This window comes from Varanus komodoensis, unplaced genomic scaffold (genome assembly GCF_004798865.1).
Source record: "Varanus komodoensis strain SLA01 unplaced genomic scaffold, ASM479886v1 scaffold32, whole genome shotgun sequence".
Lineage (NCBI taxonomy): Eukaryota > Metazoa > Chordata > Lepidosauria > Squamata > Varanidae > Varanus > Varanus komodoensis.
Window position 1 is genome coordinate 17,284,393 of NW_025335798.1, and position 13,355 is coordinate 17,297,747.

General features: G+C 45.5%; 1 protein-coding gene across 1 annotated transcript; it reads right to left on the reverse strand.

The window, feature by feature from the left end:
* Nucleotides 1-3,324: 3,324 nt before the first annotated feature.
* On the reverse strand, nucleotides 3,325-9,106 carry CXCR4 (C-X-C motif chemokine receptor 4). The gene is made up of 2 exons (XM_044438228.1): nucleotides 9,014-9,106; nucleotides 3,325-5,049 (listed from the first exon to the last, which is right to left on the reverse strand). The coding sequence occupies exons 1-2, from the start codon at nucleotides 9,029-9,031 to the stop codon at nucleotides 3,988-3,990; spliced, it is 1,080 nt and encodes a 359-aa protein (XP_044294163.1). The 5' UTR covers nucleotides 9,032-9,106; the 3' UTR covers nucleotides 3,325-3,987.
* Nucleotides 9,107-13,355: the final 4,249 nt, after the last annotated feature.

The following is a 13,355-nucleotide window of genomic DNA, read 5'->3' on the forward strand; positions in this document are numbered from 1 at the left end:
TGGCCCAATGTTACCTCATACAGAGTTATAGTGAAGCCCAGGATTTATGCTTGTTACACCCAAACATCTCTGAGGACAGTTTGGTGAAAAGTCTGCCACAGCACAAGAACAGCATTGCACAAGTCGTATACAAGTAAACATTATGTGCAAACATCTCAGCTTACACTCATCTGCACAACAGATGTTAGATATTAGATGGTTAGATATTGTTTCTGAGATGGTTGACTCAGGGTGACTCAGGTATTTGTTGACTAGAGAGATGCTAAAACTCCAGGCAGGAAAACAGTACACCCAGGAGATGCTACAGGAATTCCATGAGAAGCTGCCCTCTGTGTGTTATCCTAAGGAACAGAAGCAGAGAAAGCAGTATTCACTTTTTCAGACGGGTATTTGGGTTAGTCTGTTTCAGCTAAAACAACAAAAGGAATTATCACAACTAACAAATTTATTCCAGCATAAGCTTTTGTGGATGCTGTCCACTTGATTAGGTGCAGCTGACAATGTGGACAGTGCCCATGACAAGTTATGCTGGGATAAAAATGTTAATATTTTAAGGTGTCATATTACTGACTTCTGTGCCTTTTCTGAATGGTTGGTTTTCACAGGCAGATCTTGCCTGCAGGAGTGCGGGGAACTTCTGGTCCAGTTAGTGGATAGTTGCTTAAGGTGATGTAATGGAAAGTAGCACCAGTGGGGCAAGAAACCGTGGGATGGGGTGTGTTTGAATCCATCCTCCATGCATCTTGTCACATTTGGAAGACATGGAAAGCCACACTCTGTGTGGGCAATCAGTTAAATTGCACAGCCCATGCTTGGCGTACACAGGGGCAAGAAAAGGAAGCCACTTTTCCTGCTGATTATCTGATGTTTTATGCCATAAGCAGCATGAAATTTATCTCTTGCAATGCCTTCCTCCCTATGCTCCAGAATCGCATAGTAACTGTAAGCCCTCCAGTTACAGTGGGCTTTAGGAAGCAAGCTTTGTTCAGGAAGTCCCCCAGCTATGCTAGAAACTTCAAATTATCTATTTTCAACATGCCTGGTTTTTTGTTTGAACATGGACAGTATTCGAAGTATGTCCATGATGCCAGAGGTGCACTTGCTAGCTGTAGACACCCTCACCAGAGAAGAATTTCCACTGAACTTTTTGCCACTTCCATGTCATTCTTTTCGAGTGAGATGTTCCCACTCGTTACATTTCTGATCTCAGAAAGAAGCTGTGTATGGGCAGGGGGAGAGTGTGTGTCTCCGCAGATCTTCATCATCAAGCAACAATGTAAGAAGCTCATTTCCAAAACCAACTTATAAATAAACATATGCACTCTGTGGAAGCTTTTATTGGTGTAAAATGTGGTAGCGAGGCTGCTAAACCAGTGCACAGTATCAGCTCCGCATCACCCCAACGGTCAGTTGTTTCTAGGCTCCTGCAAGGTGTTGCTCTTCACCCTTAAAGCTCAACACAGCTTAATACTTGGCTGAGGGACTCCCTAGCTCCTTATAATGGGGCTTTCCTCTTGAGCTGTCATGTAGCGGTTTCCATCAATATTCTGTGGAACAACAAAGAGATTTCAGGAGGAACTTAATGAAACTTGTATTGTACATGCAGAGCTTATTTCCAGTTTCCTTCTTTATGCAAAGGGTTGATTTCATCTTACTTGGAGAACATGAAGACTCTGCTGGGGTGGATCAAAAGCATTTGGAGCCCAGCATTCAGTTTTCAACAGTACACAAATATCCCTAGGAGTTTCATAAGCAGGGCACGAAGACAGCGATTGTCGCCCACCCACACTGCCGTGTTTGCTCCCAACTGCCATGAACAGATGCATACCATCTCTGCACGTGGAGAGTTCCTTCTGTTATCATGCCCCGCGTTTATCTTTGTGGAAATGGCTCAGTTCTTTCAGACAGCCATCAAAAGCAATGACCCACAGTACGTAGCAGTGAAATCCCCAGGTGGATTATGCACATTGTGAAGCACTTCCTTGCACTTTAACCTGCAGAGTCTGCTTTCATAGGATGATGCAGGGTTTCAGAAATGTCTGTGTGAGAGATGTGGCTGAGTCCACATCTTGTATCGTCATGCAACGGCGAACTTTCCTTCCAGAAGCGCCCCATTTGCCAATCTCATTTGTCACACCCGACAATGAGTCAGCAGCACCTGCAAAAATGCTCAGTTGGGAACGTGCACTCACCCTAAGCCATTAAAGTCTCATCCCAAATAGACTATCACTGTGCAGGCCAAGGAGCTTAAAGAGATTTGGTTTTTTTCTTAACATGAGCTTATTACAAATACAGGCCACTTTCTACTCCATTTAGTTTCAGAGGGCTGAAAAAATGGTTTTAACTGAGGCAGGCAGAGAAAGTTGCTGTAAATGCTGGCCATGGTAAATACGAGTTCCTGTCTTAACACAAAGGGTACAACTAGCTACTCTCTTGCCAGGTGATGGAAGCGGCTTTTTCCGACCTCTGTAATGGCCTTAAAGGGAGTGAAATTCTATACATCTGAAATGGTACCACAGCATCTTCCTGACTCAGGCGGCTACCGTTGCGCTCTTTCTGGTCTAGTGCTCTTGCTACCAGAAATAAGGAACCTTGGTTAGGAAAAGGCAGCAGAGCACACAGACAGATGAGTAATGTAGGGGAAAGGGCAAGCAGGCAAAGGGTGAAATTGGTAGGGTTTTTGAAATTACTGTTGGAAGGCAGTGTGCACAATAAAGCAAGTCACCACCATGCTAGGAAAAAGACACACAGCAGTTTGAGCTTGGGGTCAACAGTCTGTCTCATTACTCAGGGCACAAAAATAGAGACTGACCTTGAGAAGAGCAGGGATTCTGCTGATTTCAAAGGCAAGGGTCATTTCATAATGCTGAGCGAGATAAATATCTGAATGGATCGAGCAGACATGCAGAAATGTTCTGAGAATCTGAACTTTGCTATTTTTGTTGATTTTTTAACCTAAGATCAAGACATAGGCAAATGTTTCAACGGTGGTTTCTTGGGGTTTTGTCAAGTGTTCTAAGTGTTCTATTCTGCCAGCCAGTGAATGAAGTCTACATCAAGACATAGTCTGAAAATGAAGTGCAAAGCTTATGAACTGTACCAGCTTTGGTGAAGGCTTGTTCTGGCACACCAAATCCATAGTAATATTGTGTGTCTTATACACCGATGCATAATGTTGCAAGGCTACCCCTCCTTACACAGGAATACACTCAGGCATATTCTCTTGGTGGGAATATGCAATGTTCTATACATTAGCAACCTGAGGTCGAAGAAAGGCAGAAGGAAGTGGCATTAAACTTCAAATGAACACACAATTCCAAGTGATTTTCTTTGTCCAATACCTTTATTTACAACTTTACAAGGGCAAAGTCTTGCAATCCAATTTGTTACCAAAAAGTACTTGACAGAAGATACTTTGGGTGTAAATGTCACTGGGTGCAATCCAGCAGCATTCAACTGTATGCATCTTGACCCTGCCTTTAGTAGCATGTGAATCGCACCCACTGTCTACATTGCAACTGAACTAGTGTAAACCAAAGCAGCTTATGCAGTCAGGCACAGAGTCCTAAATATCCACATAGATGATAATGCCGTTTTTCACCAGGTACACCGAAAATCCTTTTTTATATATACAAATAACTTGGGCACATCAGCCATGCTATCCTCTAAAAGTGTTTAGATCCAACATCTGTACAATTAGATAGCAAGAGATCAAGCTTCCTCAACTAGCCACATACACGCAGGTCCTGCCTAGACACTCTCTCATGAACAGGTAAAGGTTTTTATTTTATAAATAAGTCCATTAAATTCCACAAAAACTAAAAACAAATATAATATTCCAACTGGGAATAAACTTGTACATTATCTTGGAGGATTCCAACCCCCACCCCTCCAAAATCTTGTGGCAATAACACACACATGCACGCACACAAACATATATATATACACATATATATACTCTTTACATATACTGAAAACAAGATTTTGTTAGCTAGAATGGAAACCAGAAGACTCAGACTCTGTTGAAACAGAAGAATGACCTCCTCGTTTGCCTTTGGAAAGGATCTTAAGGCTTGATCCTCTGCTTACAGAGGTGAGAGTGTTTTGAGCTGATGTCTTGAACTTGGCTCCCAGAAAAGCATAAAGTATGGGATTCAGGCAGCAGTGGAAGAATGCTAGGGCTTCTGTAATGGAGATCCATTTGTGCACCACTGCCTCAAAGTTACAGCCATTCTTGATGAATCCAAGGAGGACAAAGGTGTCTATGCTGATGCCAATGTAGTATGGTAACCAGCAGGCAAAGAAGGCAACGATAAGGATGACAGTGGTCTTCAGAGCCTTACGTTTCTGATGGCCTTTTGAGTGTGACAGCTTAGAAATGATAATGCAATAGCAAGTTAGTATTATAAGACCAGGCAGGACTAGGCCTACCAATATATGCTGAAATCGGAAGGAAATCACCCAGTTGTGATCAGGGTAAAATCGCTGACACACGTATTTTCCACCAACTTCACTAGTCTCAGCAAAGATCATGTCAGGAACAGTCAAGAGTGCTGCTGGTAGCCAAACACCAAAGTAGACGATCCTTTCAGCCAACAGTTTCCTGGGTCTCTGGCTGTTGGTAGCATGCACAATTGCTAAGTACCGATCTAAGCTGATGAAGGCCAAGATCAGAACACTGCTGTACAGGTTGACAGTATAAATGATATGGACCATTTTGCACAAGACTCTTCCGAAGTACCAGCTTATCACAGCATCCACAGACCAGAAGGGCAAGGTGATGACAAACAGGAGATCAGCCACAGAGAGATGTAGCCTATATTTGTCAGTCATGCTCCTCAGCATCTTTTGGTAGCCCATGACCAGAATGACCAAGCCGTTGCCAATGATTCCCATCAAGAAAATGATGGAGAAGATTACAGGCAAGAAGATCCGGTTGAAATCAGCATTCTCCTCTTGCAAACACACTTCATGGTAGTTCCCATCATCACCAGAGCCTGTCTCGTCGGTAGTATTTTCGGACAGAAAAATAAAGAATCCAGAAGACAGCTGTAGTTGAACAATAAAAGAGAAGCGGTTAGAATATGGCAGTGAGCGGGGGCCCAAACCTAGAATATATTCACTGGCAGGTAAGAGTCAATGTTGTGTGGTGGATAGTGCACTGGATTTGGAAGACCTGGGTGCGTTCCATCTCTAAGAGCCCTCTGGTGACCCTAGGTCAGTAACGCTGTCTCCCTACTACTTTCCTTTAGAGAAATGTAAGTGCTGGAAATTATGCTCCGAGTGCATCTCTTGCATAATGGCCTTATGAGTCATAACAGAAATGAAGGGACCTCATACACTGTATGCTTTGTTATACCTTTAAATTATATCCAGGGAGGCTATGATTCTGCACTTAAAACCTCCAATTCTGCAACTATAACAATAATACAAAGGTGCACCTCCTTTTTGCAGAATGCCGTGTCTCTGTATTAAAAGTTCTAGGTCCTAATTTTAAAGATTAATGCTAAAGTTTTAACACTAGCAAGAAAACTTGGGATACACCAGATAGGGAGGCAGTGGGTGAAACAAATACATAAATAAAATTAGAACTTTTTGAAAAAATTGGTTTCAGAAATACTATCTCCACTTTCTAAAGGAGATTTAAAAATTAGGACTATACTTCATGGGTCTTTAGGAATAACATTCCAATGAGTGACATACATCTGCTTATCTTAGTGCATACATGATACGTATGCACTAGGGGAATCACTGCTTTCCCCTGTGTGTGCACGCAGGCTGTGGCAATGCCCTTGTGGTCTATAAGTGCTTCCTATATGAAAATGCTCTGTGTGTGTGTGTGTGTGGGGGAGCCATCATGTCTGAAGGACCAGAGCACAGGACCAAATGAGCAAAGGTTCTCTACCTCCACCTTGGTAACTCGAAGCTAAATTGCTATTATTCGGGATTTATAAAAGCTGTAAATGATGCCTTGTTTGTGGTATGGTAACAATCATGAAGACTCATCTGAATGTGACTGTAATCACACCTTGTTCATGGGCATTGGATTCCAACTCCAAAGATGCTACAGCTCCATAAGCAAACCATGAAACCATTCAGAGTACATTACTATACAGATTCTTGTAGCACTATGCTGTATATTTCTGCCCAACTCCGCTCATCCATTTATTGGGTTGAAAAGAAATTGCACCCAAAAATTGTGGGAATGGATGAGAATTTTGGAGAAAATTCTCGGGGTGCTGGGCTTCATGCTTCTTTAGTGTAAGGATGTGGTCAAGGGTTCCATGTGTGCTCTATTTCTATCCTTTTGTCCTCACTGGTTCTTCGGTCGTTTCAGCTCCTGAAGCGTCCTGCAGAAGACTTAGCCAGGTTGGCCTCCTTGGGACTTTCTAGTGCTGAGTGAAGATGTGAAATACAATCTGTTCTCTGTATTATTAAAAGTACTTTTAACAAGAACAACTCCACAAGGTGCTTCACTCAGCTTTCAGGAACTCAGCAGCACTGGAAAAACCCAAGGGAGAAAGTCCTAGCTGAGTCTTCTAGGAAGCTTCTCAGAAACTTCAGGCAGCCAGCGGGGCTTCAAGGACCACACTGGATAAAAAGGTCAAGTAACTGACACACTTCCTCCTCAGCCCACAACCATCCCCTTACAGTAAGTAAAACAATGAGGACCTGCACACCACCACCTCTCCCCAAATTTCGCAAAATCTCCACAGCAAAAGTAACAGAAAAACAACTGCCTCTTTCCCAGGGAAATTGCATGCGAAAGGACAGGTGTGGTTTCAGCGCAGGCCTAGTTTCATATTATACAGCCAGAAGGCGCCTATGAGAGTGGTTGTCAATAGTTTCTGGACAACACGGGGAAAGCCCCAAACTTCCCAAAGGGTTACAATGCACAAACAAGAACTGCAGAAAGCATAGATTTCAGCCCAGGAGAAGCTGGTGGCCAGAAAATGGGCTTCCTGAAGTGGGGAGCCCCCTCTTCTATGCCTAGCAGAGAAATGCAGTTCCTTGCTCCTCTCCTCCCCCAGCGGACTAATACTTTTTGGGGGGTGGCCTACCTCTTGTGGGTTGATTTGTAAGGCTGACATACAAGGTGGCATGTGGTCCACTAGGAGAAGAAATCCAAGAGTAGCAACAGGGTCCATAATACTTTTATTGGGAGCAACCAAAGCCCTAAGCAAGTTTTAGAGTTTATCAAAACACTTCATCAGGCTGGAAAGTAAACAAACAACAGCAACAACAGGAAGACATAAAAGACCACAATGTTGTTGGAGATTAAAAAGTCCAAGTCTGCAGAGTCTAACTGAAAGCAAAGACTTTCTCTTCCACAGGCAGGTGTTGCTTTGGTCTGTGTGTCAGAAGAAGGGAAGGAGATATTTCAACTATGCCCGCCAATAGAAATAGAAGAAAAAAGAGAAGCTGTATCTCAGGAAACCGCCAACCGTTTGGATGTTCAAACAACAGTGAAAAGCCTGGTGCAATAGGGTGTTGACATCTTCCTCACTTAAACTTTGCTTTCATTGTTAACTGAACTGGGAGCACTTGTACAGATGAGTTTGGAAGCCAATTCAAAATGGATAGCACTGATTTGGCCAAGAGTAGCCACTCCGGATCAAGCCAAAACTCTAGCATTGTCCAAAGGGAAACTCACAAGCAGGAGTCAGTCTGCAAGGTCTGTTCTCAATGGCAAGCAGCACCCTAGTCCGTATCTGCTTAAGTAGTTATATCTGCAACTTGCAGAAGTATGCTTGCAAAAACCAAGCGCATTCAGGAGATCTTGTTGGGGTTTGTAGAATCTTTGCTGGCCCTTGATCAAGTCCTAGCCACCTATTTGGAAAAAGTATCTATGTAGTACTCTGCTAGTAACTTTTTTTGACCCAACCTTTTAAGGTCCAACTGTAGATCCCATGGGATAGTGCATGTGTATGAATATTATTTCTTCTTTAAAAAGGGCTCCTTCCATTCTAGGAACAGGTAAAACTAGAAAGAACCCTTGCTGCATTATAATTACATTTCCCGTAAAGTTCTTCACTGTATGTTGCGTTTTCTATTAATGCAAGAAATGCAGGAGGAAAGGAAAGGCAAACTCACGAATGTCCAGTCTGATCTACTTCTTAGATCTGCCTCGACCCAAGGAACAAGGAAAAGTTCCGTGGTTTTGCTCGCGCTACTTAAAGTCTGCCAAATCCACTACAACATCACTCCATTAGCATTCCAGGAGGACTTTTTCGCACTAAAATGGATGTATGGGTTTCTTCGGCTCATCCCCAGCTCTCAAACCAAATCAAAGCGGCAACAGGTGTACAAGCACCCCAGTTATAGCGGCATTTATTTAAACTCACGCTGGTGTTTATTTACAAACCCTCCTTCCAAAACCTTCCCGGGGAGGTAAAACAAAAGACAAATACGGAGCGGGGGTGGGGGAAAGAGAAGCGGTCTACGAACAGGCGGTACTTTCTAGTAAACGCTTATGAGGCCCCGAGTAGCGTTTATTTCACTGCCACTGTCCCCCTGCCTCGGAAAGCTGCCTGGATTCCACGCTCGGCTCGCCTTGCACTTACAGCTTTTAAAAAGCTACTCGCAACCAAACTCTGCCGGCTTTTCTGCAAAGTTAAACCGCCTTCAAATGTGCGTGCAAGAGAAGAGGCTCCCGCTTACCAGGAGATACCCAAGATTTTTAAGGTGCAAACTGGATCTAGCGCTTTCGGGCGCGCGCGCTGCAATCGCTCAGCCAGCGCTGGAGCGAAACAGATTTGCTTGCAACGTGCCGGACGCCTCTTTTCCTCGCAGGAATGCCGCCTGGGCTATGAGCACGGCACGCACTTTCATTAGCTAAACAAACAAAAGCCACATGGCTGGGTGTGGGATTCTTCCCCAGGCTGGGATCTACAGGATCACGTTTAGTAGAGCAACTGCCGCCTGTAGAAACTTCCGAGCACACTGATGCATATGCACGCACGCACGCACGCACGCATTCATTCATTCGTCTGAAGCCCAGCGAGGCACTTACATCCATGCTCGAATCCATCGCTCCAGCACTCCCTCAGCTCCTGCCCGCTGCGGCCGCACGCAACAAAACCAAACAAAGTTTTCGCACCAACACGCCCCGCTCTCCTTTATAGACGCGCTCCCACCTTGGCGCTGTACCGCGACACCGCGGCGGCAGCGGCAGTGGGCGGCCCCGGCTCCTCCTCCTCTCATTCCCCTCCTAACCCTTCCCCCTCCCAAGTGGGGGGTGCCGGGGGTGGGTGGGTTTTCGGTTAAGGCTGGCTGGCTGCGTAACCGAGCGTGCGAAGGAGGCTGCTGGCGAGCACGCACCGAGAGCCACCCCGGAGGGTTCCGAGCGGCCAGCCGCGGGGCGGGACGTGGAGGAGCGGCCAAGCCCGAGGACGCGCAGGGGTGGAAGGAGGGGCAGTCGCCCCCGAGCACCAGCTCGCTTTGCTCGTGGAGCTCCAAGCTTCATGTGCGGGCAGGGTGCCGATTTCCTAAAATCCAGGGCCGCGGATGCCTGTGTGTGGTCATGCACAGGGTCGCAACACGTAACAGAGAGGGGAGCAAAACGGGATGAGACCCCAGGGGAAATAGTGGAGCAACGGAGAGGAGGAGGAAGCTGCTAAGCGTCGCTGTGCTGAGCTTTGGTCGGGTGCAGCTGGAACTCAGTGGGTCCGGCCTGTGCAGAAGCACCCCAGTCCAACTGCAGGCATTGCCAAATAGGGCCGACAAAGCTCCTGCTTGGAACCCTGGAGAGCAGTTGCTGCCGGTCAGTGTCAGCAACGTCAAGCTAAAGGGATTAATGGCCCGACTCAATAAAAAAGTAGCTTGCTTGTGTTGCTAAGGCCAGCTCCTTGTCTCCAAAGCTGGTAAGGCCAGCCGACATGTGCTGGAGGTAGTCCTAGGACCACTATACTTGGTTTCCATCACCTGGTCTTCAGAGATTGTGTTCAGACAACAGGATAGTGCATAATCAAGGGTTGCATGTGGGTTGTTGTTGGAACATGGGCTATTGTTTTATCAGAGCTAGTCATACTAACAAGGCATGACTTGCTAACCACTCACAATCTGTGAAGGGTACCCATATTTTGGTACTGGGTTGTGCACTGTAGGTTGTCCAGCACTGTAGGTTTGTTATCTTGGCTCGGTTCAGACAACATGAAAATGCATGTTTCAGTGACAACTTCATTCAATCCTGAGTGTGGGTTAACAAATTGAACTAAAAAAAGATGAGCTTTTAAATCGGTACATAAAATTCAAAGATAAATTGAGCAATTAGAAAAAAACTATTAGCAATTAGACAGTAAACTCAATCCCAGTAGTGAACATAAAATTCAGTGACTTCTTTGTTCCTTTATTCTCATTCATGATTTTGTTAAAACATGGAACTTCATGCTGGTTGCGCTCCGGAAGTCTGCCTGTGGATTCAGGTGTTCCCTAGATTTTTTCTTGATTCACAAAAGAGAACTGACTCCAAATGCAAACAAAATAATAAATAATTTTATTACTGGGATAATTTTTGGCAAAAAATGCCGAGACTCACCAGTTTTGACACAGGCTTCCTGTTTGTTGCACCCCCTGAAATGCCATCTTGCACTGCCAGACGGTCCCGGCACCCCATGTTGCCTTCATACTGTGTGCGTGTGCGTGCGTGCGCACCTGTGTGCGCAATTTCTGCTGTTTCCTCTCTTGCTGCAGTCAGTGCCATGCCTTGTGGCAAATGTCTGAAGAAGTGCTGCATTTAGCTCCTTTGGAGCCTGTTGCTGCTGACAGGTCAATGGATTTCTCTGGTTCTGATGCTATTTAATTAATTAGGCTATTTATATCTTGCTTTTGATCAAATTATCCTTAAGCCAACTTGCAGTACAGATGGTAATACATGCACAGATACGTGTTTTCAGAGAAAACAATCCACACTTTCCACTGTGGACCTAATTGGCTATTCATGGCTTCTGTTAAGGATCCCTTAGCTTAAACGACAGAATCTCAACCTTTTTATTCATCTGGAATCTGCTCTAGGTTCCTGATCTTTTAAGGGTACAATCCTATGCATGTTCATGCCTGAAAAGTACTACAACTCTCCCCGCATTTAGCTAGTGAATGCTAGGAATTGTAGGGGGATTTACTTGTTTGAATATGATAGGATTGTACCCTTAGTCTACAGCTCTTCTTGTAGCAGGATTATCTGCATAGCACCTTTGGGCATTCCTGCTCCATGAGTAGAAAGTGAACACTCATCAGGATCCACAAGTGGGAGGCAGTCTGCGCTCAGGTGGATCATACCGCATTTGATTATTCTTGGCTTGAAGAGAAGCAGAAAGAGAGGATCAGCGGTGTAGCAGAGCCAGGGCTTGCAAGGATGTGCTGTCTGTACTTTTTATTAGCAGGAAAGCTGACATCATTTGCTGCCTCCATCTGTACAGCCACCGCAGTGTCCCGTTCCCTCTGAGATTAGCTGGGTTGTATTCCTCAGCTGTGGAGAAGGAATGAATTTTCCCAGCAATAATATAGTATTGCCCCCTATTGTAGTACAAAGCATTTTGGGGAGGCTAGGTCATGAAATGGGAATTAAGATCCCTTCCGTTAATAAACGAGAACACCCAAATCCTAACGGATAAAAATTCCTAGACCTAGTTTGCTGATATGGATCATCACAACTTCCTTGGGAGTGTGGCTGTGGGGACTGCCATGGTGAAACCTTGCACCTCAAAATGTACCACTTCACTACTGGACAGGAGAGGGGTTGTTGAAGAGTGTCAGGGTCTGGGCTGCTTTGCTGGCAAGAACCAGAACAATTACCACCGTATTTGTAGGATCAGTCTGAAGCCCTCATTCTGATGAGCACCAGCTGGGAGTTGTGGGGGAAGAGCTATGTGAGAGCAAATGGGCCTCAGCAGCACAGGTCTTCCTGTAGTTGAAATGTCTGCACCTCGCCTGGCTGCCTCACACCTTGCCTTCTTCTCTCAGTAGCACAGGTCCTCCTGCTTGCTGCTGTGCCTTCATCCTACCTAACAGTTCCTCCTCTCAGTTCTTGTTCCTGGTTCCTGCTGTGCTCCTGCATCTTGTGTCTCCTGCCTTTCCATGTTGCCTGGCTGTTGTGCCTGACCTCTGTCATGCTTTGCCTGTTTATCCTGCTGTACCATGTTGGCTCAGTAATGCAGGGCTTCCTGCAAACCCTGGTTCAGGCCCTCCATCTTGCTTGACCCTTGCTGCATCTGGCTCTGACCATGTTCTGGTTCCTGCCTTACTGTCTCTTCTGCCCTGTTATCCTGTTCAAGGAATGTGCACCTCTGTTTGTGCTCCTGGTTCTTGACCTTGGCGTGTTCCTGACCATGTCCGTGTTCTGCCCTCATGCATACCGCTGATTCCTGACCTTGTGCTGTACCATGACTATGATTTGGACTTGCCATTAAACCCTCCTTTGGCCTCTGTTTTTCCTGAAGTTCTGTTGGCCCGATCCTGGTGCCTCTGTTGCTTTTGTCTTGCTTGGTCTCTAGCTGCCCACATCCAGAGTGCAGACCCTGACACGGAAAAGGAAAAGAGGAGAGAGCAAAGGCATGTCTTAGTTCCAGATTTATGCTGGTTCTTTCCCATGGAATGCTTTTTCCAAATGAAGCGGCAGCCCTGCTTGCTACTCAGGGAAGGTGGCATTCTAGGAGTAGAGTTTTGCTGTATGCTGCCTCCCTCGTTCTTTCCCCAGCCTGACTCTAAAACTGCTGATACTGCCGTACAGTAGGAATGTTTACCATCCATTTCGAACCTGTTTTGTGAACTTGGGCAATAACAGCACCTTTACTAGACTTCTAGGGGCCTGATAGAATAAGGCATGATTTCATGCATACATTTTCTGTTGTACAGACAGAATACCCTAATCAACATAGTTAAAATCATCATTCCTGTAAAGCCTGCAGCAGGTGGGGGGAATGTATACCCCTCCAAATGTTGGACTGTGTTTCAGCTAGCCAGTCAGAGGTGATGGATGATGGAAGCTGCATTCCAACAACATGAGCAAGCCACCTCTCCATGTTTATAACTGGGAATGGAAACTGGAGAACTGGAATGTGAGCTAAAAGGTGTTGGAGCATGATGTGGACATTGGCCTTTCAGCTTACCCTCTGGTCATTGGGCCATAAGCAGGCACTTCTCTAATCTGATCATTTGCATTCGCGTATTTACTTGGAAGGCCAGCATAATGTTTTGCGCAGCCACAGAAGTTAGAATCCTCCCCTTTAATCCAGTCCTTTGCAGGTTTAGCCAGTGTTTGGACGCAGAGGCAACTGCCCATTCAGCAGTATGAGAAGGTCAAAGGTGCCTTGATCCTCCCATGAAAAGTGCCTCAAGGCGAAAGTCTCCAACAAGAG